At 44.8% G+C, this 24,861-nt stretch overlaps 1 protein-coding gene across 1 annotated transcript in view; it reads right to left on the reverse strand.

Annotated features, from left to right (window-relative positions):
- Positions 1-24,861, reverse strand: part of LOC120019936 (anion exchange protein 2-like) — a 38,788-nt gene that overhangs the window by 3,377 nt on the left and 10,550 nt on the right. The window contains exons 3-20 of the mRNA XM_038963347.1: positions 24,235-24,488; positions 22,748-22,881; positions 22,362-22,591; positions 15,054-15,190; positions 10,766-10,946; positions 10,300-10,435; positions 9,904-10,102; positions 9,581-9,686; positions 9,108-9,292; positions 8,400-8,619; positions 8,024-8,227; positions 7,688-7,836; positions 7,152-7,346; positions 6,278-6,484; positions 6,060-6,149; positions 5,789-5,955; positions 1,552-1,805; positions 1,090-1,259 (exon numbers count right to left, since the gene is read on the reverse strand). Coding sequence (XP_038819275.1) covers positions 1,090-1,259; positions 1,552-1,805; positions 5,789-5,955; positions 6,060-6,149; positions 6,278-6,484; positions 7,152-7,346; positions 7,688-7,836; positions 8,024-8,227; positions 8,400-8,619; positions 9,108-9,292; positions 9,581-9,686; positions 9,904-10,102; positions 10,300-10,435; positions 10,766-10,946; positions 15,054-15,190; positions 22,362-22,591; positions 22,748-22,881; positions 24,235-24,488 — 3,218 coding nt within the window. The remainder of the gene's footprint in view (positions 1-1,089; positions 1,260-1,551; positions 1,806-5,788; positions 5,956-6,059; positions 6,150-6,277; positions 6,485-7,151; positions 7,347-7,687; positions 7,837-8,023; positions 8,228-8,399; positions 8,620-9,107; positions 9,293-9,580; positions 9,687-9,903; positions 10,103-10,299; positions 10,436-10,765; positions 10,947-15,053; positions 15,191-22,361; positions 22,592-22,747; positions 22,882-24,234; positions 24,489-24,861) is intronic.

The raw sequence follows: 24,861 nt of genomic DNA on the forward strand, positions 1-24,861 counted from the left end.
GTAGTAGTAGCAGTAGCAGTAGTGGTATCAGTTGTAGTAGTAGTAGTAGTGGTATCAGTTGTAGTAGTAGTATCAGTTGTAGTGGTATCAGTTGTAGTAGTAGTAGTAGTATCAGTTGTAGTAGTGGTATCAGTTGTAGTAGTAGTATCAGTTGTAGTAGTAGTAGTAGTATCAGTTGTAGTAGTAGTAGTGGTATCAGTTGTAGTAGTAGTATCAGTTGTAGTAGTAGTAGTGGTATCAGTTGTAGTAGTAGTATCAGTTGTAGTAGTAGTAGTGGTATCAGTTGTAGTAGTAGTAGTATCAGTTGTTTTAGTAGTAGTAGTGGTATCAGTTGTAGTAGTAGTAGTAGTAGTAGTATCAGTTGTAGTGGTATCAGTTGTAGTGGTATCAGTTGTAGTAGTAGTAGTAGTAGTAGCAGTAGTAGCAGTAGTAGCAGCAGTAGTAGTAGTAGCAGTAGTAGTAGTAGTATCAGTTGTAGTAGTGGTATCAGTTGTAGTAGTAGTGGTATCAGTTGTAGTAGTAGTGGTATCAGTAGCAGTAGTGGTGTCAGTTGTAGTAGTAGTATCAGTTGTAGTAGTGGTATCAGTTGTAGTAGTAGTGGTATCAGTTGTAGTAGTAGTAGTATCAGTTGCAGTAGTGGTATCAGTTGTAGTGGTATCAGTTGTAGTAGTAGTGTCAGTTGTAGTAGTAGTAGTGTCAGTTGTAGTAGTAGTAGTATCAGTTGTAGTAGTAGTAGTGGTATCAGTTGTAGTAATAGTAGTAGTATCAGTTGTAGTAGTAGTAGTGGTATCAGTTGTAGTAGTGGTATCAGTTGTAGTAGTAGTGGTATCAGTTGTAGTAGTAGTAGTAGCAGTAGTAGTAGTAGCAGTAGTAGCAGTAGCAGTAGTAGCAGTAGTAGCAGTAGTAGTTGCAGTAGCAATAGTAACAGCAGTAGTAATAGTAGTAGCAGTAGCAATAGCAGCAGTAGAATCCTTCCCTTTAGATCCCAAATTCACTTTTACAAGATAAAACCAGTGTTGTATGAAATAAAGTTTTGCTGCAGCACAGCATTTGGGTGTTGGGGCGTGGTTGGGGTTTTGCGGTACTGACCTTGCGGACATAGGTGTGGTCAGGATGATACTTGGGGGGCATAAGCAGCAGCAGCATGCGCTCGGTGAGCTGGATACCGTTGAGGGACATGACACCCATGTAGAGGAAAATCCCAAAGAGCACGGCGATGGGAATTTGGCGCAGGAGATCTCCGATCACAATGGACAAACCTAGACATGAGAAGAGAGTTTTTCCTTTGGAAATGAACACACATTTACATTCCGGCATGTGTCTCGGGTGGCAAAACTTCAGAACCGTTTCCAAACTTCCCAGGTCTTTCAGAAATCCTGGTTGGAGGTTTCTCAGTTGGAGGATCCTCTCCCTGCTTATTCCCTCCTGATTCCTGCGGAATCCTCCAAACAGTTTTTTTGGAAAACCTGTGAATTTTGGGAAAGTTTCTGGAATTTTGCAACCCTAATCTCGATTTAAGCCTGGTCCCTAAATTAGAGGGGTCATGCCTACCAACGAACAGAGCCACGAAGAAGCCCGTCACCCTCTGCTCTTTCACTTCCTGGATACGGGGCTTATCGCCGGGGGCCACCGCCTTGCTCATGACGGTAAGGGCATTGGTGTGGGTGACAGAGCGCACGGTGGCGGCGGCCAACCAGGGCAGGCCGAAGAGGGCTGAAACCCCACCTATGGCCACAATGATGAGCAGGTCCAGGTGGAAGCCGGAGCCCTTCAACAGCATCCGCTCCTTCTTACAGACTATCAGCCTGACGGATGGAAAGAAAGAGAGAGCAAAGATAGTGTGGAGAAGAAAAAGGGGAAGTGAAGAAGAGATACATATATATATGACTTATCAACACCTGTAACAAGTTGTCCAGTGTAGGAAATCCTCACTGGTACCCTTGTTCATAGAAAGACCCTAATACAACACATCTCGCTCTCTCCTCACTCTTTCTCTCCTTCACTCAATCTCTCTCTCCCAAAATCTACTATCTTTTTATACATATATATTTTGTATTTCTTATTTAACCTTTATTTAGCCTAGTTAAATATAACTTAAAGCAGCTTTACCCAACTCTGTGGAGACCGAGCCTGAGACCAGGTTTGGTCATTTGTAAGTCTAAATTAAATTAATGACGATAGATACCAGTACATAGGAAGTTTCTACATGAGTGCTTGTAGATAAACAAAACATAATGGTGAGTTCTATAACCATCACCAGTAATAAACCTATTTATTTTAAATTTTTATTTATTTCATCTTTATTTAACCAGGTAGGCAAGTTGAGAACAAGTTCTCATTTACAACTGCGACCTGGCCAAGATAAAGCAAAGCAGTTCGACACATATAACAACACAGAGTTACACATGGAGTAAAACAAACATACAGTCAATAATACAGTAGAAAAATAAGTCTATATACAATGTGAGCAAATGAGGTGAGATAAGGGAGGTACAGGCAATAAATAGGCCATGGTGGCAAAGTAAATACAATATAGCAATTAAAACAGTGGAATGGTAGATTTGACAGTAGATGAGTGTGCAGAGTAGAAATACTGGGGTGCAAATGAGCAAAATAAATAAATACAGTAGGGGAAGAGGGTAGTTGTTTGGGCTATTTATAGATGTGCTATGTACAGATGCAGTGATCTGTGAGCTGCTCTGACAGCTGGTGCTTAAAGCTAGTGAGGGAGATACGTGTTTCCAGTTTCAGAGATTTTTGTAGTTCGTTCTAGTCAATGGCAGCAGAGAACTGGAAGGAGAGGCGGCCAAGGAGGAATTGGCTTTGGGGGTGACAAGTGAGATATACCTGCTGGAACGCGTGCTACGGGTGGGTGCTGCTATGTTGACCAGCGAGCAGAGATAAGGCGGGACTTTACCTAGCAGGGTCTTGAGATGACCTGGAGCCAGTGGGTTTGGCGACGAGTATGAAGCGAGGGCCAGACAACAAGAGCGTACAGGTCGCAGTGGTGGGTAGTATATGGGGCTTTGGTGACAAAACGGATGGCACTGTGATAGACTGCATCCAATTTGTTGAGAGACATCGCCGAAGTCAAGGATCGGTAAGATGGTCAGTTTTACGAGGGTATGTTTGGCAGCATGGGTGAAGGATGCTTTGTTGCGAAATAGGAAGCCAATTCTAGATTTAACTTTGGATTGGAGATGTTTTATGTGAGTCTGGAAGGAGAGTTTACAGTCTAACCAGACACCTAGGTATTTGTAGTTGTCCACATATTCTAAGTCAGAACCGTCCAGAGTAGTGATGCTGGACGGGCGGGCAGGTGCAGGCAGCGATCGGTTGAAGAGCATACATTTAGTTTTACTTGTATTTAAGAGCAGTTGGAGGCCACGGAAGGAGAGTTTTAGGGCATTGAAGCTCGTCTGGAGGGTTGTTAACACAGTGTCCAAAGAAGGGCCAGAAGTATACAGAATGGTGTCGTCTGCGTAGAGGTGGATCAGAGACTCACCAGCAACAAGAGTGACATCATTGATGTATACAGAGAAGTGAGTCGGCCCAAGAATTGAACCCTGTGGAACCCCCATAGAGACTGCCAGAGGCCCGGACAACAGGCCCTCAGATTTGACTCACTGAACTCTGTCGGAGAAGTAGTTGGTGAACCAGGCGAGGCAATCATTTGAGAAACCAAGGATGTTGAGTCTGCTGATGAGGATATGGTGATTGACAGAGTCGAAAGCCTTGGCCAGGTCAATGAATACGGCTGCACAGTATTGTTTCTTATCGATGGCGGTTAAGATATCGTTTAGGACCTTGAGCGTGGCTGAGGTGCACCCATGACCAGCTCTGAAACCAGATTGCATAGCGGAGAAGGTACGGTGAGATTCGAAATGGTCGGTGATCTGTTTGTTAACTTGGCTTTCAAAGACCTTAGAAAGGCAGGGTAGGATAGATATAGGTCTGTAGCAATTTGAAGAGGGGGATGACCGCAGCTGCTTTCCAATCTTTGGGAATCTCAGACGACATGAAAGAAAGGTTGAACAGGCCAGTAATAGGGGTTGCAACAATTTCGGCAGATGATTTTAGAAAGAAAGGGTCCAGATTGTCTAGCCCGGCTGATTTGTGGGGGTCCAGATTTTGCAGCTCTTTCAGAACATCAGCTGACTGGATTTGGGGGAAGGAGAAATGGGGAAGGCTTGGGCGAGTTGCTGTGGGGGGTGCCGGGCAGTTGACCGGGGTAGGGGTAGCCAGGTGAAAAGCATGGCCAGCCGTAGAAAACTGCTTATTGAAATTCTCAATTATAGTGGATTTATCGGTGGTGACAGAGTTTCCTATCCTCAGTGCAGTGGGCAGCTGGGAGAAGGTGCTCTTATTCTCCATGGACTTTACAATGTCCCAGAACTTTTTTGAGTTTGTGTTGCAGGAAGCAAATTTCTGCTTGAAAAAGCTAGCCTTGGCTTTTCTAACTGCCTGTGTATATTGGTTTCTAACTTGCTTGAAAAGTTGCATTTCAAGGGGGCTGTTCGAGGCTAATGCAGAAAGCCACAGGATGTTTTTGTGTTGGTTAAGGGCAGTCAGGTCTGGAGAGAACCAATCTGTTCCTGGTTCTAAATTTCTTGAATGGGGCATGCTTATTTAAGATGGTGAGGATGGCATTTTTAAAGAATAACCAGGAAACGTCTACTGAAGGGGTGAGGTCTATATCCTTCCAGCATACCCGGGCCAGGTCGATTAGAAAGGCCTGCTCGCTGAAGTTGAACCTATGGGCCCAATGGTGAGTTCTAGAACCATCACCAGTAATAAACCAAAGGGAACAATGGTGAGTTCTAGAACCATCACCAGTAATAAGCCTAAGGGAACAATGGTGAGTTCTAGAACCATCACTAGTAATAAACCTAAGGGAACAATGGTGAGTTCTAGAACCATCACCAGTAATAAACCTAAGGGCCCAATGGTGAGTTCTAGAACCATCACCAGTAATAAACCTAAGGGCCCAATGGTGAGTTCTAGAACCATCACCAGTAATACAGCATCAAGTGGTTTAAGTGTAGTTGCTGGTGCATGCATATAGATAATATCTCCATAATATGAAATAGACATAAAAATGGCCTGGACAATGTCCTTCCTATTTAATTTGTTTCTTGTATTTATTCAGGGTAGCCCAATTGAGACCCTTTACCTTTATTTAACTAGGCAAGTCAGTTAAGAAGAAATTCTTATTTACAATGACAGCCTAGCCCGGCCAAACCCTAATCCGGACGACGCTGGGCCAATTGTGCGCCGCCCTATGGGACTCCCAATCACGGCCTGTTTTGATACAGCCTGGAATTGAACCAGGGTCTGTAGTGATGCCTCTAGCACTGAGATGCAGTGCCTTAGATCGCTGCACCACTAGGGAACCCCAATGAGCCCCAATGGTGCCTGGAATAAAACAAATGTTTTATTAACAAAAGTCAGACATGCTTTGTTTCTGTAAAAGAAACCAACGTTTTATTTCTACTTCTGTGAACTTCAATGTCTGTATGAACCCTGCTTAAAGGATGTATAGTCCTAGGCCTATGTGGTTGTATTGGTGGAGTTATGGGCCGATTCGCATATATATTCACTTGTATTCCTCTAAGTACACATGTGGAACTGCATGAAAATCCTTTTTTTATGTTTGTTTCAAACCATTTTGAAATGTTGATGCCAATGTCACACATTGGCTCCATTATTTATATAAAAAAACCAATTGCTCTATAATACTGTATGTAAGATGGGGTTGCAGAGGTGAGGGGTTGAAGGGGTTTCTTACGTGGTGATCTGCGTCTCCATGAAGATGAGGATAAAAACGAGCAGGGCGGGTAGGATGCTAGCACCCATCATCCAGACAGGGAACTGGCCGTCTGAGCCCAGCGGGGGGATCAGCCACCCCCGCTTCTCAGGACTGGTCACCGAGAAGCCTGTGGGCACGCTCAGCTTCTGTATAGGGGGAGGGGGGGGGGGGTCAACGGGAAAAGGTCAGCCTGGGCTATTCTCACTTCTGATTGGACTCTCTTTATATTTGATCGTGACCTATATTTCACCTGGGTGTAGGTGTCTTTTATGCTGTAGTCCACCAACACCATGATGAGAATCGAGATGGGAACCCCGAAATCTCCAATCATCCTACGGAGCTGAGACACAGAACATGTCGGGTTGAATATGATATGGTTGCTTACTGCCACAAGTTGTCAAGGCATTTTGAATAATACTTTTTTTTTTCTCCCTTGGCCAACACTGTATGACTCTGGTCTGTACTTACCTTGCCAGGGAAGAAGGCGCTGTTCTTGAACTTGCGCAGGTAGAATGCAATGAAGAAGGTTCCAGACATGAGCACCAGCGTCAGAAGGGCTGTGTTGGGCTCTCCTACCACCTTGTCAGGCACGTCGACCACAGTGTGGTTGCATGATGATGACGTCCATGTGCCGTTGACTAGGTAACAGCGTTGAAGAGGATGCTCTTGAAAGATCTGGGTCGGTTTCATTCATTCATTCATTCAGACAGACAGACAGACAGACAGACAGACAGACAGACAGACAGACAGACAGACAGACAGACAGACAGACAGACAGACAGACAGACAGACAGACAGACAGACAGACAGACAGACAGACAGACAGACAGACAGACAGACAGACAGACAGACAGACAGACAGACAGACAGACAGAGACAGACAGTTTTCTTATGAGTCTCATACCTTCCTGCACTATGACATCTGTGTCAGGTGTGTTGTAGATGACTTCAGTTTCAAATGCTCTCGACGGTGTCATAATGCATGCAACGGTATAGATGCGGTAAAGAGGTCAATGGAACGTAGACCGTGGGGATAAGAAGGATGTCGGATTGGCACACATTCAACCAATCTGATCTAACAAAGTGGATATTCGTCAAATCCGTCATGATTGATGTATTGTAACTTTTTTTGCTGAGGGGCAATGAGGAGATTTGGGGTCTTTCCCCCTTCGGCATCTTTCCCCCACGCTTTTCCATGGCATTTCTATTGTTTTGGTTGAGTTGTATTGACCTCGTTACTGCATCTATGCTAGCTATGAATGGCAAACTTGTTAGCCTGTGGACAATCTAACCCAATCAGCTCCAGCCCATTGTTTATGGGCGCTCTTCCTTCCAACCTCACCTTGCCCAGTTTGGAGAAGGTCTCGTAGATGAAGATGAGGGAGATGAGGAAGGAGAAGATCTCCTGGGTGAAGCGCGACACGAAGCGGACCAGGAAGCTTCCCTCGAAGGCCACTATGAGGACAACGATGAGCACCAGCCAGAAGCCAATCCATACCCGGCCCGTCAGATACTCCATGTCATTGGCATTGCAGAACTGCATGACAGAAACACGAGACAAAATGTTGGGTGATGTTCAGAAAACGTCATTATCATGCTCAAATTTAACCATATTCCTTACACCAGCTAGGGTTGCACATTTCCAGAAACTTCCCCAAATTTGTATCATTTTTTTTTCAGTTGAAGAATTTTTGGAATTAGGAAGGAAAGGAATCCTTTAACTCTTCTAAACGGGATTTGTAAAAAAAAAATAATAATAAAGAAAACTCTTAGGGATTTTGCAACCAGTTAATTCTTTGTAAATTCTTGCCAGGTGAGTGAACAAGTGCCCAATTTGGGGAGAAGGGGGAGTTAGGATGAATTAGGCTAGTTGCTCACCGAGTAGAAGGCCTCTTCAAACACCAGCAGGGGTCCAGAGAAGCCCACCACAAGGAGAGGCTGCGCCCCAAGGAGAGAGAATATAACCCCCTGCATTGCCGTGGCGATGATCAGCTCCGACACGCCAATCAACCCCCCTGTTTTCTCACCTAGAGAAGAAGAAGAGGAAGTGAATACCAACTCAAAATGATATGACTACCAATATACTCTATCCCTCTTTTTAGCTTAATTTCGATTCATACATTTTTTTTCCGTCAGTGCTCCAATTTTGTCCCTCTTCTTTTTAACTGTCTCCCTGACTTCCCTCCCCCAATGGTTGACTGACGACTGACTGACCCAGTAGTCCTCCGAAGGTGACGGCGGGCGACAGGGCAGCGAAGTAGATGAATATGATGGCGGCCATGCACTGGGGGTTGAGCGCGTCACGTAAGTCACTGGCATATTTGGGGTAGCGCCGTGCGGCGTCGCGGATCAGACCCCCAAACAGGCGGCCTGAACGGCGCAGAGGGTCGACCCCAGGTTTGAAGGGCGCCTGCAGAGCTGAGGGAGAGAGAAGGAAAGGGTTATTTGGTGGTCATCCCTCAAGCTCTTTCCTTCAATGTGTGCCTTTATTACCCTTGGCCATGGAATCTTTGGGCTTTTGGTCTGTAGTTTGCCCTCCTGTTCCTCTGTAGTATACGTATGTATATCTGTGTATGCCTGTCTCTATTACCTTTATCCTTTGGGCTCTTTGGCTCTTTGACCTTGAGCTCCTTGCCCTGCTGCTCCTCTCTCTTGCGGAGCATCTCTCTCTGGAAGCGGGCCACCGAGCGCAGCAGCTCTTCGCCACCCACCTCAGACGGCGGCAGTACGATGCTGCAGTCCAGGAAGCTGTTGATGGCATTCAGCAGGTCCTGCCGCTCGTCCGCCAAGTATGCCGCCTCATGGAAGTGCTGTGGTAAAATGATAACAATAATATATCGTTGCTGTCTGATGATAATCTCTTATCTCCAAAACAGAAACTTTTCAGGAAATGGAAAAAGAAATGCCATATTTTACCAATAACGAACATACAATCACCAAACTTCAGAAGCTATTTAGGATACATTTCTTGGTCCTAGAGTCATGAAATGTTCAGAGTACATTGAGGGGAGTTACTGCTTTCAATAGACGTAAAATAAGGAACATTTGTAAAAATGGTTCCAAGGTTTTCATCAGACAGTAACGATACGCCACTTAGCAGATGCTTTTATTCAAAGTGATCTACAGGAGAGGGACTGCATCGTTTTTGTTGTATGTGTATGTGCTCCCTGTGGGAGTTCCTGTGGGGGTCACACAACAGTTTAACCAACTGATCCACAACAGGGCAGTATGGGTCACACAACAGTTTAACCAACTGATCCACAACAGGGCAGTATGGGTCACCAAACGATTAACTCGCCTTGTCAGACATAAGTGTGGAGATGGAGCGGCCAATCTGGTGGTAGTCAATGTTGGCGATGGGCGGGCCCATGAGGAGGAAGAGGAAACGCACAGGAACAGGAACCTCCAGCACGGACTCCAGCAGGACGGCTTCCTGCAGACGCACAAACGCCATGGAAGGCTGCTCCAGGAAGGCCACGGCACCTGCGGGAGACAGTTATTACATTTAATTGAACTTGATGGATTATTGAATTTAGGATGATCGTACTATCAGACTCAGTGGGGCTTTTCACTTTCAGATCCGGTGTGTTAGACTAGAGTACAATTGAAGCAAAATCTTAATGGAGGATCATGCAAAAATTCATGCTTTAATACAGATATTAATAACAACAACAACATGTTAATCTACCATAATTGACACTATCGGCTCTCCCACCAATGTGGGAACGTCTGCCTCATAGCAGGAAATGTGAGTGAAATAGCAAGGCGCACCTACGAGGACGACAGTGGCCTCTGCATTTTCCGGAATCTTCTCCAGCAACTTGAGCTCATGCTTGGACTTGGACCTGTGCATGCCCAATATGGGAGGATTGTCCTTCTGTAGATGAACACTGGAGTTTAGACACCAACAACACGCACACATTCAGACTCAAAAAACCATAAAACACTCACCCAAGACAAGAGGGCAAAGATGAATACACACACACCACAAACACAACTCAAACAACACACTAATACACAGAGCTCGCAAAAACGCTCAGACACACAGACATCCTGTACACAGAGACACAAAGACACATCCACACTTCCAAGACCTCGCTCTTCTCCATGTCGATGCGGGAGTCTGTGAGGGTGCCGGCAGCCCCTCCTCCATCCATGAGGGGGTCAGTCACAGAAGGCTCGGCTTGGCCTGTGTGGTTGCTGCTGTTTTGGTGGTTCACCATCAGTGAGACCAGGCTGGCGGCAGAGATGTTCCGCGTGAAAGAGCTGTGTTCCTTCTCGTCGCTCGGGTGACTGCGGGTAGAGAGGAGGAGAGAGAGAGAGAACGGCTGAACTGAGTTTGTGTAGTATAACTAAAGTAATACCTGAGTTTGAGAAGTGACAAATGATGTAAATAAACACTGTGAATATGTACCGTGTGTCTATGTTAGTGACAGAATGTACGTAGCAGGGTAGCAGGCGGATCATAGACAGCTAGAGGAGAGACGTACCTGTGTTTAAGTAGTAGGGCTCTGAGGACATTGGCCCGGTCCTCTACTTTGATCTGATCAGAGATAATCATCTGCTCCACCACCTGATGGGCGATGCCAGGCAAGGTCTTCTGCTTCAAGTCCAGCAGCACCGCACCTAAAGAACACACCCCCAAAGTTTCCATTTAACACAACTAACTATTTTGTTTTCTTGCCTTTGTCCATCCCTTTTTTTATTCCCCATTTTCTTCCCTTCCTCCCCAATCTCTCCCTTCCTCTCTATCTTCATCTGTACTTTTTCTACCTCCCCCTCTCACCTCTCTCTTTCACCCTCTCCTCTCCTTTCCCAAACCCCCCACCCTTCTATTCCCAACTCCTTCTCCCACACCTTCTATTCCCAACTCCTTCTCTCCCTCCTCCCCCTTCTATTCCTCACTCATCCTACCTTCCCTCCCTTTGTTCCCTCACTCTCCCCTCTTTCTCTCACCGTGGGAGATGGTCTTTCGGAGCTCCAGGAGACTACGGAAGGAGAGCGAGGCGACGTGGGGTTTTCCCCAACGGTCCGTTTCCTCCTCCACGTCCTCCTCAAACTTGATCCAGCGAGCCGTCTCCCGCCACTGCAACTCCTGGTTCTTATCCATCACCAGCTCGTTTAGCTCTACAAACACCTGGAAGAGAGGTCACACATACAATATAATATAGAAAACTATCTCCATAATGAAAACCTCTTCTTGTAACTTGGATCCTGTTCCAACAGCCCTGCTCCAATCATGCACCTCTGCACTCAGCCCTCTAGCAACCCAGATTGATAACCACTCCCTCCAATCTGGCAGTGTCCCACCTGCATTTAAGACTGCTGTCATCAGCCCTCTTCTGAAGAAGCCCACCCTGGACCCGGAAGTGCGGGCTAATTACAGGCAAATATCTAATCTTCTCTTCCTCTCCAAAGTGTTGGAAAAAGTGGTTGCTGTGCAGCTCCGAGACCATCTCAATCAGAACAACCAATTTCTGAAGTTCCATTCAGGTTTCCAGCCGGCCTACAGCACTGGAACAGGCCCTACTCAGGGTCACCAACGACCTGCCGATGGCGGCTGATGGCGGCTCTCCCTGTCCTCTGATCCTCCTGGACATGAGCGCAGCGTTTGACACTGTCGACCATCCCATCCTTCTGAAGCGCCTCCGGGACACAACAGACTATCTGGACCAGCTCTGAGCTGGTTCCACTCCTACCTCTTAGACAGGACTGAGTATGGGTCGTTAGGTGGGTCCAAGTCCCGCTCCCACCACGTCACCTGCAGTGCCCCACAAGGATCTGTTCTTGTACCCCATCCTGTTTGTTCTGTACATGCTCCCCCTTGGACTACTGCAACACCCTCTTCATCGAGAACCCTGGCAGGTGTCTCCAGAAGCTCCAATACATCCAGAACAGCCCTGCCAGGATCCTGGTGAGAGTGACACCCATCCTGGCATCTCTGCACTGGCTCCCTGTCTCATTCAGGAATGAATTCAAACCCCTCCTGTTGACTTTGCAGTGTATTCGTGGCAATGCCCCTCCTTATCTCAAAGAACTGCTCTCCCTCCATAACCCCACCGTCAGGTCAAGCAATAACCTGCTCCTCCACGCCCCCAGGACCAAGCTCCGCTCTTCGGGGGATTGGGTTTTCAGCTCGACCCCCCCCCCTAACCTCTGGAATGCCCTCCCGGACCACCTGAAGGCACCACAGAGGGCTTAGGAAGGCTTTCTGTTGATATCTGTGCTCCTTGGTGCCCTTGTCACGTGTACCGTCAGCGTTGTTCTTTGTCAACAACTTTTATTTTATGCACTTTGAGATTATTCTGTATAATGAAAAATGCTTTACAATTGTAATAAATTATTATTATTCATTATTATTATTATTATACAATAGAATGGTTCTTTATTTGTCATGGACACCGATTTGGAAAATATATATTGATATATATTGGTTTTATAAAACATTGCAACTGTGTAAATGTTGACTTTTCTGATCACTTCCACAACTCTGTGAAGTCCAGACAACTGCTTGCTGATTGTCCATTGGGTCAGGTATGAGTGTTCTGGACCCCCTTCTGGGAGTCTACCTACCTAAACAGTTTGAATACAATGGAAAACCCTTGATGGCTCATCAGCAGGTCATCAAGTATATCAAGTTGAGAGCCTGTGAGAAGGTCTGTGAGAGGGTTTTCTCCATGCAGTCATATGGGTCATTCCACCAATAGAGTGCATTTTTAGGTAGTATAATTACATTTTTCTTAAATTGATTTTAACAATCTGTCATAAAGAGCACATGTTCAACTTCATAAAAACATATTTTCCCCATTTCAAGAAGGGGCAACTGAATGCAAGCTTCACTAAATTTTAAATAACTGTTTTTATTATATATATATATATATATATATATATATATATATATATATATATATATATATATATATATATATATATATATATATATATATATATATATATATATTTAGTTTTTAATTGTTACAACATTTCTAGCTTATCTATCTATGGGTAACAGGGTTGCCGTGTAATGCTCGATGCAGTTTTCCACCACAAAACACCAGAAAATGGCAAAAAAAGAGTACAGAAGAAGCAGCTCACCTGCTTTTACACTATTATTTGACTATTATATGTAAAAAATAAAAAAATAAAAAATAAGAATAGTTTTACCATATTAAAACAAATGTTTGTGTAACAAGATCGACCTTAAAATTACGGACAGATGTAAATTAATTACTAATCACATGAAATAAATGATCATCTTTAGAAAGGACTTTGTCAAAGCAACAAAAATAACTAGGGTTTTACAATGATGGTGCAAACGGAGAAATGTTGGGGTTAAGGAGGTTAAAATCAGAAAAACATGACGAGGGACATGTCAAAATGAAGATTTTTGGCAAGTCTTTATTTATTTATTTTAATTGAACCTTTATATAAACTAGGCAAGTCAGTTAAGAACAAATTCTTATTTACAATGACAGCCTACCCCGGCCAAACCCAGAAGACGCTGGGGTCAATTGTGCGCCGCCCTATGGGACTCCCAATCACTGCCAGATGTGATACAGCCTGGATTCAAAACAGGGACTTTAGTGACGCCTCTTGCACTGAGATACAGTGCCTTCAGACCGCTGCGCCACTTGGGAAATCAGATTTTTTTTTAAACGTCCATGTGCTTTATATTAAAGGGCACATCATTTAATATAACAGGCTTTTAAAATTCAATATTGGCACAACGAGAATCACACACACACACATTTTCCCATTTTAGGTGACTTCCTACTCATGTGTAACATAACCCCCCAAAAATGTGCACATTAGACAATACTTGCATTTCTATCGTTATTGCTGTGAATCCTGAAGTTTCCCTATCCAAAATAAGTGTTGTATCAACCAGACTATGTTCCAATGAACTTAGGACAGGTGCACGAAGATATTAGGACATGTATCCAGCATACATCAACTCTCTACAGATAGCTTAGTGGTTAGAGCATTGGGCCAGTAACCAGAAGGTTGCTGGATCAAATCCCTGAGCTGACAAAGTTAAAATGTGTTGTTCTGTCCCTGAGCAAGGCAGTTAACCCCCTCTTCCCCGAAGGCTGAAGATGTTGATTATGGCAGCCCCCAGGTTAAATGTGGAAGACACATTTCAGTTGAATGCATTCAGTTGTACAACTGACTAGGTTTCCCCCTTACAAACACACCATGCTGTATAGGCGTGGTGTTAGATTTTGACTGCACAGTTACTTAAACTTCTATCTGAACGCTAATACGGCAAGTCCAAAGTGACACTGTCATATGCTATTACACTTTGATTCGACCCCCTACTGAGATAGGCTAAAACCGTGTTGTGCTAGTCCAAAACCACCCTACCTTCTGGTGCCGTGCCATACGACCCACGAACTCCAAGCGAACCATTCTGTCCAACAGAGATGTGGATCGATACACAACTACTGGCTGGGTGAGCGAGAAGCAGAGATACTGACAAATCTGACAGAGCAGCCTTACCTTACACACACACACACACAGACACAGAAGAGAGTGAACTTTACCTGGTTACCCTAATACAACAAACTTAACTCCCTGGCTTACCTCTTAGAGCCCCCTTGTGTCGTGTTACCTCTCCTCTTTTTTCTTGTGGCGTGTGAAAGTTGTCCCTTCATTCATTTCTAACGTCTCTGTCTTTCTCTCCCACCTTTCTCTAACTGACCTATGTACCAAAGCAGGGAGTTGAAGTACAGGTGACACATTTACTTCTTAAAACCAAACTCTCATCATAATAACGACTTGACATGTGCTACTCACACGTCAGTGCCTGTTACTTGTAACCAGCAGTAATTCTACTGGCCTACATCTCAGTAGGGGGTCGAATCAACGTGTAATAGCATATGACAGTGTCATATAAGTCTACTTGATGGACCTAAGACACTGCATCTCAATGCTAGAGGTGTCACTACAGACCCTGGTTCGATTCCAGGCTGTTTCACAACCAGCCGTGATTTGGAGTCCCATAGGACGGCGCACAATTGTCCCAGCATCATCCGGGTTAGGGTTTGGCCGGGGTAGGCAGTCATTGTAAATAAGAATTTGTTCTTAACTGACTTGCCAGGTTAAATAAAAAAAATGCAGGTAAAGTGGTAGCAAAACAACAAATACTGCCACCCTGTCTACCAAATGGATGTTCAAGCAAGGAAAGAAATGTGGAATTGGGCCATATAAACCAGTACCCTTCGCCCCCCCCCCTAGTACCCACCTCATGTGGGGTACGATCCAACTTGCGGCTGCGGGCACTAGGCTCCTTGTGGTCCTTGTTGATGTGTACCACCTGACCCTTGTTGCTCTTCCTGACCAGGTGACGGCGAACCGCAGGCACATCCTCGAACCTGTGGCCTAAAGGGGACATGGGGAGTGGGGACAGAGAGAAAGAGAGATGGAAAGAGAAAAATAGAGAGATAGTCATTTTCTGGTCCCAAACTGATTTTCTGTTTGTTAAGTCATCAGATCAGACAAATATTTTTTTTTTTAATGACAACATCAAACTGTCTGAGAAAGACGTCATATTTTGGATGTTATCTGACCAGATTACAAACAGTTAAAGATGTAATTTTCTGGTCACTAAAATGATGTCTTAAAAACATCCTTTTTTTTACAATCAGAATACAAATGACCATCACGTCACAAAAGACATCAGATTAACGTCATTTGCAGCTAGTTTTGCCCGCTGCAGTGTGTTTTAACAATCCCGGTGAGAACACACTCAGATTCCCACGGGAGTACTTTTCGTGAAAACAACATTTCAGGATTGGCTTTAACAATAGGAAAGCTTTCCAAGGACTCATGGTGTGTGAGACTAGTGAATCAAGACCAACTCCACCCTTATTAACTAGCCGACTTTTTTTTTTTTTTTACTCACTTCTCATAGCTCAAATAGAGGCAGATTCATGGCTATCAAACTAAGATCACGACTAACCATTTAGATCAGTAGATCTGAATTACAAACTTGCAAATAAATGCAAGAACTTTAAACAGGCAGTCAAACCCAAAGAAAAGATAATCAAACGTATAGTATTATAAATTATAACAATCTCATAATAATTTAATTGTATATTATATCATGGATACTTACACAAATCTTTCCTCTGACACAAAGAAAGGGCGCAGTTGCAACCTTTTGACTTTCAGAACACAGCAACAAACCTTGCTTCACTTTGGGGCAAAATGAATGATTGTTTTCCAAAGAATGACGGATGAGCACACATCACACACACACACACACACACACACCACACACACACACAGACTTTTATCTGAACATGAACCAAACAATGCAAAACTGGGAAAGTAGTACAGTGGTGGGCAGCTTTGGGCTCTTTGAAAATGCTCACATTCCGACCGTGCACAGTGGGATGGACAGCCTTGTTTGCCTGTACACAGAACAATCAATTCCATATTGGGCTCAGATTTAAGATAACAAATGCAAATTGACTGTGGAGAATAGGCTTTTTGTCTCTAAATATTAGGGTTTTGTAAGCTTTCATTTTCCCTAGAGGTGATATCATTTGGATGAGTTGTCCATTAAAGTTACTGACAAATACCTTAACATACAGCCAAAGTGATGTTTACGAGATATCTAATAAATTAATAGGTTACAATCTGAGTAATTCCACCATGTTAAATAAAGGTCTTTTTTTTTTTATAAATGTAAATGTCTAAATAATGACATAGATACAGTTGCTAGTGAAAGTCTATACACCCCTTGCACAGTCTTCACATTTAGCTGCCTTAAAACTAAATTTAAAAAATGGGATTAAATTTGATTTTCCCCCACCGATCTACACAACCTACTCTACATTTTCAAAGTGAAAGAAAATGTATAGAACATTTTCAAAATGAATTAAGTGAATATGTATTGATTGTGTATGTTTTCACACCCCAGAGTTAATACCTGGTGGAAGCCCATTTGGCAGCCATTATAGCTGTTAATAATTTGAAGAATATTCTTCCAACCTTGCACAACTCTTAGGGCAACATACATCCATTGCTTTTGTCAAAATTGCTGACGCTCAGTAAATTTGGTTGGGAATCATTGATGGACAACAATATCAAAACCTTGTTTCTGTTTTCAAGCACATTTCAGTAAGAACAGAGTGGACCACTCAGCACCTCTTGGAAAGCCATTATGGTGTATCTTTGGTATAAAACGTTGAGTAATTGGCCCACATTTTTTTTTTTAACTCTATCCCAGGGTTTTCAGAAGACTACGGCAGGTTTTCCTCTAACTTTTTACCTGGGCTTTGCTTCTTTTCAAATTTATTTTGATACGGACAAACTCCCAAGTCCCTGATGGTGACAAGCATACCCATAACATGATGCTGCCACCACAATACTTGAAAATACAAAGGGATCAACAACATTGCATTTACTCCACATTATTGGCCTTTTTGACAAAGTGAAAAGAAGCAAGCCTGTGTTAAATAATCCACTCCATATCATCCATTCGGTTAGCAACAAGTAACATTGCAAGACAACACGGCAAATAAATGTACTTTTTGCTGATCTCAATTGCAACCTTAATTTGCCACCGAATTACCGCTCCCTAACACAGATTTTAAGGTTATATTTGATGAACAAAAATAGGACATCACTCTGGTGAATAAACGTAACTTTATGACTACTGTTCCCCGGAGGGAAACGAGATACAACACAACTATGGAGAGTCGTTCTTTCTCGGCTTCGATTGAAGAACTCAAAATCAGGCCTGACAAGGCTCTTTCCACAGGCGATAACCCCGTGGCACGGATTCATTCCTTTAATTCAGTATCGCTCTTCACCGAGAGCCCAAAACTGGGCGGCGAGGTGCCTCGTTTCCTTCAGGGAAAAGTAGTTATAGTCGTAACGTCACGTTCCAATTCAGTCAGTACTCTCGGTACAACACAACTATGGGGGAAATTAAAATCCGGCCCCAACAAATACCAAATGAAAACGGCCCATGGCAGACCACCCAGACCTCCAACTCGCAAGATGCTGTAGTCTGGGTGTTGTGCACACCGTGTGCAGCCTAATGACTCTGATCCTGGCCCAGCTGTAAACACGCTGTGTGGGCTACACTGGGTACAGTGACATCCAAGCGATGAAACCTCTCAAAAAAGTGTGAAGTTGCGCACAGAACAAATAGCCCCTACTGTTAACCCTTTCAATAACGGCCCAAGACCGTGCCGGACCCCTGGTGGAGTGGGAGCGTACACCGTTAGTTAACCCTTACCTATTTCTGCTATATGCCAGGAAGATAGCTTACATAATCCAGTGGGATAGACGCTGCTTAGAGAGTGCCCTGCCTTCAAGCTGGATTAACAAAACAGACAAGAAGCTGGTCACTTAACCAGATATCCCAGGTCCGCTTAATGTAAGCGCGTAAAGCTCGTACTGGACACAGGGCATGTAACCGCCATTGATTCTCAGAAGCAAATGGAGGAGGCGAAACGGGCAATAGCTCAAAGCTCGAGACCTATAGGACATAGTCATGACCATTGGAACAAAGGCCGGCATTAGGACACAACATACAGGAAGGGTGTATGGATAACGGGTGGAGATCCCCAACGTGTTTAGCCGAGGCCAAAGCCACGAGCGAGGAGTTTTTTTTTGTAGGAGAGGATCTTCAGATTCCAGTGGTTCAAAAGGGGCTTCACACAGAGCATCCAAAAGCAAAGCTAATATCCAAAGTGGGAGCGTGATAGGTCTAGAAACAAGTCTGAGGACAGCGCACACCCTTTTAGGAACCTCACCGCCACGTCACAAGCCATCAATTCCTACATGACGCACTGACATAGACGCCATATACACTTTCAAAGTGGAGAATGAATAACCATACTCAAAAAAGCTCCTGTGGGGACATTCAAATGTTCCCCAGAGCACTCTGAAAAGGATTACTTTATTATTCCTTTATAAATTATTTTATTATGGCATCAAAACTCCAACGCCTGCCGCTTAAATGCATACGCCGTTGCAGACGAATAGTAGCCAAGCCCACAGACACCAAAACTCTGGCCGAGGATAATCAAGGAGGGCTGTATGCGTTTAAGTGGCAGGCGTTGGAGCTTTGGTGCCGAAAACAAAGGAATCGTGTTCGTGAGAGTCTCCCGTTGTCCATAGAGTGGTCATAATAGTTTGTAGAACGATTTTCGGGATGTTTCATGGTCTGTTTTTTTTATTACTTTTACCTCTTTTTCTCTCCAATTTCGTGCTATCCAATTGGTAGTTACAGTCTTGTCTCATTGCTGCAACTCCCGTATTGCTGCAACTTCCCTCGGGAATGGCAAAGGGCGAAAGCCATGCGTCCTCCGAAACACAAGCCAACCAAGCTGCACTGATCCTTGACACAATGCCCACTTAACCCGGAAGCCAGCCACACCAATGTGTCAGAGGAAACACTGTACATCTGGCGACCGTGTCAGCGTGCATGCGCCCGGCCCCCCACAGGAGTCGCTAGAGCGCGATGGGACAAGGACATCCGTGCCGCTGGGCCAACTGTGCGCCGCCCCATGGGTATCCCAGTCGCGGCTGGCTGCGACAGAGCCTGGACTCGAACCAGGATCTCTAGTGGCACAGCTAGCAACTTGACAGACAGCTTTTCATAGCTCTGCCACCTTTCACCGCAGAAGCAGAAGTGCGATATCGGCGGATGTGGTGGATTGAGACGCATCTAATGCAAATAAACATATCTCTAGCTTAAACTGAGGGATTCTGATGGGTGTTTTAAAATGATGTTACTTAGATTGTGTCAATCGACTCTAGGGGTTTAAACATGGACAAGCGTTCAACATACGTAGTGCTTCCACAAGACTGTATAGCCTGCTTGAAGCCCCCTTATGTGCACAAGGGGCTCTGGCAATGGCTGACATGGTATCCCGTTTAGCAGTAACCAAACGTGGGGGAACTGTTGTCACAGTAATGTTTTTGTGGAGGGGCGCACTGTTCGCTGAAAAGTGGGAGGGGTTATATCCTGCCTGTTTGGCCCTGTCCGGGGGTATCGTTGGATGGGGCCACAGTGTCTCCCGACCCCTCCTGTCTCAGCCTCCTGTATTTATGCTGCAGTAGTTTATGTGTCGGGGGGCTAGGGTCAGTCTGTTATATCTGGAGCATTTCTCCTGTCTTATCCAGTGTCCTGTGTGAATTTAAGTATGCTCTCTCTAATTCTCTCTCTCTTTCTTTCTTTCTCTCTCTCAGAGGACCTGAGCCCTAGGACCATGCCTCAGGACTACCTGGCCTGATGACTCCTTGCCTGCCCCAGTCCACCTGGCCGTGCTGCTGCTCCAGTTTCAACTGTTCTGCCTGCGTCTATGGAACCCTGACCTGTTCATCAGACGTGCTACCTGTCCCAGACCTGCTGTTTTCAACTCTCTAGAGACAGCAGGAGCGGTAGAGATACTCTGAATGATTGGCTATGAAAAGCCAACTGACATTTACTCCTGAGGTGCTGACCTGTTGCACCCTTGACAACCACTGTGATTAATATTATTTGACCCTGCTGGTCATCTATGAACATTTGAACATCTTGGCCATGTTCTGTTATAATCTCCACCCACCACAGCCAGAAGAGGACTGGCCACCCCTCATAGCCTGGGTCCTCTCTAGGTTTCTTCCTAGGTTCTGGCCTTTCTAGGGAGTTTTTCCCTAGCCACCGTGCTTCTACACCTGCATTGCTTGCTGTTTGGTGTTTTAGGCTGGGTTTCTGTACAGCACTTTGTGACATCAGCGGATGTAAGAAGGGCTTTATAAATAAATTTGATTGATCGTTCAGACCTATGTTAAGGCCCCTCACTCTGGGGGTAGGGGGATTCTTCCTCATCAGAAGTACATACAAGCCCCGCTTCCTCCATTCCCTCCAACTCCAGGAACTGGAAATAGGAATGGAGTTGCTACAATGCCGGGAGAAAGCCGGGATGAGCGGGGGCAACTACCGCCCAGGCAGACAAGACATTTGCTCCGACCAAAGACCCAATCCATCTCCGCGTCCCACAACTCAGTGACTTCTTCTCCCGGGTGCCCGAGTCTATCGGAAACACCAACCCCCTCAAGAATTCTACACGATTGTCAAGAGAACCTGCGCCGTGGACTAGGAGAACAGTGCCAGCCGCGGGCAAGCCACTGTTACTGACACCGTCAGTCCCACATACAAACTGATTAGAGCGACGGCAGCCAGAGCATGCACCGAGTCGAGACGTACAAAACAACAAACGTGGGTATCTTTTTATTTATCTGGGCATGGTCACGAATCCAAACCTGGCTTGTTAGCCTTCGTCGTTCGGTCTCATTAGCCATCTGACTCATTGCTACAGCCAGGGCAAGCAATCCAAAGAATAAGTAATTGGTTTGTAGATAGGAAACTAGCAAAACAAATGCAAACTCCAGCACACAACATTCAGGGGGTGAGCACGCTCTACGACAAAGGGACAGTTCAGTTGGCACAATTTTTTTTGTTTTGTGGCATGAATCGTTCGAGGTGAAGAGCTGAAGAATTGGAAGGAATTAATCCGAGCCTCAGAGTTATCACCTGTGGAAGGCGTGACTTTCAGCGAGGCGCGTATTTCACTGGCCGTGTCAGGCGTGATTTGCGAGAGTACGACGCCCCATAGTTGTGTTGTAGGACAAAGTTGGTAGAATCTTATTCAAAATGATTCACAGCTGTAATGCCAAAGGTACCACGTATTAACATCTTCAGGTTATTTTTTTATATATTTTTGGAACTTTCTATAATTTTCTTTCCCTTTGAAAATGTGGAGTAGGTTGTGGATTACATAAAAAAAGATGGAATCCATTTTGAAATAAAAATTCTAAGGCAGAAAATGTTGAAGACTGTGCAATAGATGTGTAGACTTTTGCTAGGCACTGTATATCAAAAATAATATGTCATTTGCTTGCATGGTCTCATATTAATGCCATATAATGATGTCACAGTAAAGTGTTATCAGAATTGTCATAATGATGATAGCCCTATGTAGGGATGCTAAAGTGATGTCATAGTAAAATCTGAAGTTATATCAAAGTTAATCCCATTGTGTTTTCATGGAAGATCTGCTATGATGTCACAGAAATATCAACATTAATCTCATGTGTAGTCATGGGAATGCTGCTATGATGTCACAGTAATATCAAAGTTAATCCCAGGTGAAGTCATGGAAATAATGCTACAATGATGTCACAGTAATGTATAACGTTAGTCTCCTGTAAAGTCATTAAAATGGTGCTGCAATGGTGTCGTAGTAATAGTAAAATGAATCCCCTGTTTCGTCATTGAAATGATGTCACAGAACCAAGGTTAATAGTTTAGTCATTAAAACATTTCACAGGTACCAAAGGTAATAGTTTAGTTATTAAAACATGTTAAAGAACCAAAGTTAATAGTTTAGTCATTAAATCCTTATATGATGTCACAGTGAAATGGGAATCATCCCTCTGTGTAGTCATTGTAATCAAGGTCGGTTCAAGGTCGGTTCAAGGTCGGTTCAAGGTCGGAAAAAAGTGATTGATTACTTGATTGACTGACTGACTGATTGGTACTTACTTTTGATCCCATCCAGGTCGGCGGACCCCAGCATCTGGGCCTCGCTGTCGTCAGTGGCCTGGCGCTGGTGATGCTCCTGCAGCCCACACGTCATGTTGCCCGAGCACCGGCGCTCCTGCAGGTCGTAGCTGCGGCTACCACCAGGGGGCGGGGCTCTGGAGGAGGGAGGTATGGAACCCAATGTGGAGGGGCTGGGGGACTCCCGGGAGGGGCCGGAGGACAGGCCGTTCCTCCCTTTGTGAGGGGCCGACACCGAGTCCACTGGCTTACTGGTACCATGTCAATGACATGCAGAGAGACAGACAGATATACAGACAGAGGCTCTGTGTGAATTTGTATTAATGTTTGTATTGCTATATCAGTCTGTGCATGTGTGTGTTGCTCACTCAGTAGGTGTGGCGTCCTCTGGCAGGTCGGTGCCCAGGGCAGTCTCGGGTACGATGGTGAGGCGTCTGGGAAAGCTGGCACTGCCAGGCTGGCTTGGCGTGGCACTGGCACAGTCATCCTCAGACACAAAGAACTACAGAAAGGACAGACTAGGGTCAATGAGGAAGAAGACGACCTATTCAAAAGGAAAGGAGCTGAGTGTGTGTGTGTGTGTGTGTGTGTGTGTGTGTGTGTGTGTGTGTGTGTGTGTGTGTGTGTGCGTGTCTTATAGTGTGTGTGTGTATTATAGTGTGTGTGTGCATGTCTTATAGTGTGTGTGTGTGTGTGAGTGTCTGTGTGCGTGTCTTATAGTGTGTGTGTGTTTGTGTGTGTGTCTTATAGTGTGTGTGTGTGTGTGTGTGTGTGTCTTATAGTGTTTGTGTGTGTGTGTGTGTGTGTGTGTGTGTGCGTGTGCACGTGTGCGTGTGTGTCTTATAGTGTGTGTGTGCGTGTGCACGTGTTGTGACGGCCCTGAATATTTCTGAACCGTCTCAGTGCTTCTCCTTCTAATAGGGCGCTTCCCCTTTAATTCCCCATTAAATAGCCAGCATCAGCTGCGCAAAGGTGAAGTTGTGATTGAGACATGAATGAGGATGTGTACTACCTTCAGTTCATGAAGCTTCGCCATTATGTTTGTTTTGTTGTCTTACAGTGTGTTTTGTAGCCTTAAAGCGAGGTTACCCAGGATTGGATCCACTCTGTGCGTCTGTGGACTACAACTCTCCGTTGGTTTTCGTGGCCTTTTCTCCGCTGGAGATCTGTTGGCGGATTGTCTGACTGACCGACTGACTACAACTTTTTGTACACGGTATTTCATTTGTTTGGGGTGATGTATACTGTGATTTATGTAGTTGTGAGGACGTATTATTCTTTGGTTAGTCTTTGATACGCTTTATAGTTGTGTTGCAAAATAAGTGTTATTTTGAGTGTATGAATATACTGGGTTTACGCTACGGACAAACGTTGCGTGACTAAGGTCACTTGAGTCACTGAACTTATTTACCGGGCTGGACTCTTTTTATGCCCGAGGTACAGGACATTTCTAAATGAAAATAAGTGCATTAATTGTTATATTCTTGTGTGTGATCATTTATGTTGTTAATACAACCACGCAAAAGAATACACTTGTTTGAAGTTCTTTCCAATGTTTTAAGGGGTTTATGAAAAGTATATTTCCATCCTGACTTTTACTTAAGTCCTTTGTATTGGTGTGACTTGACGGACCAGATGGGACTCATTCCCTCCCAAACTAAAAGGAGAAACCAATGCTTTCTCTGGTAGGACAACCTACCTGGCACCCCTATAAATAACCTCAAGTCAAAACCGTTACAGTGTGTGTGTGTGCGTGTGCGTGTGTGTGTCTTATAGTGTGTGTGTGCGTGTGTTCAGTATGTATGGTGTGTATACCCTTTGTACTGTATAAACCATTATAAGCTTGTGACTCCACCTGCACGTCCTCGTTTTGTGTGTCCATGTCTGTATCAGGTGTGGTGGTCTGCCCTCCCTCTCCATCGTACTGGCTGTAGGACTCTTCCTCCACATCCTCTTCCTCCTCGTCCTCCTCTATGGTGGGAGCTCCTCCGGCCCCAGATCCTCTTCTCCGTCCCGTTCCCTTCTTCCTCTTGTTGCTCTTCTTCTTCTTCCCCTCCGGGGGAAGTTTGGACAGCGGGTGGTGGATGTGATGAGAGGAGTGGCGGTGGTCTGCAGACATTGATTGATATGACTGATGTCAAACGCAAACAAGGAAGTAAAGACAAACAGAACCCACAGTAGTGTGGTCATTTCCACAGGGTCAACGTAGTAAAGACAAACAGAACCCACAGTAGTGTGGTCATTTCCACAGGGTCAACGTAGTAAAGACAAACAGAACCCACAGTAGTGTGGTCATTTCCACAGGGTCAACGTAGTAAAGACAAACAAAACCCACAGTAGTGTGGTCATTTCCACTGGTTCAACGTAGTAAAGACAAACAAAACCCACAGTAGTGTGGTCATTTCCACAGGGTCAACGTAATAAAGACAAACAGAACCCACAGTAGTGTGGTCATTTCCACAGGGTCAACGTAGTAAAGACA

This window comes from Salvelinus namaycush, chromosome 25 (genome assembly GCF_016432855.1).
Source record: "Salvelinus namaycush isolate Seneca chromosome 25, SaNama_1.0, whole genome shotgun sequence".
NCBI lineage: Eukaryota > Metazoa > Chordata > Actinopteri > Salmoniformes > Salmonidae > Salvelinus > Salvelinus namaycush.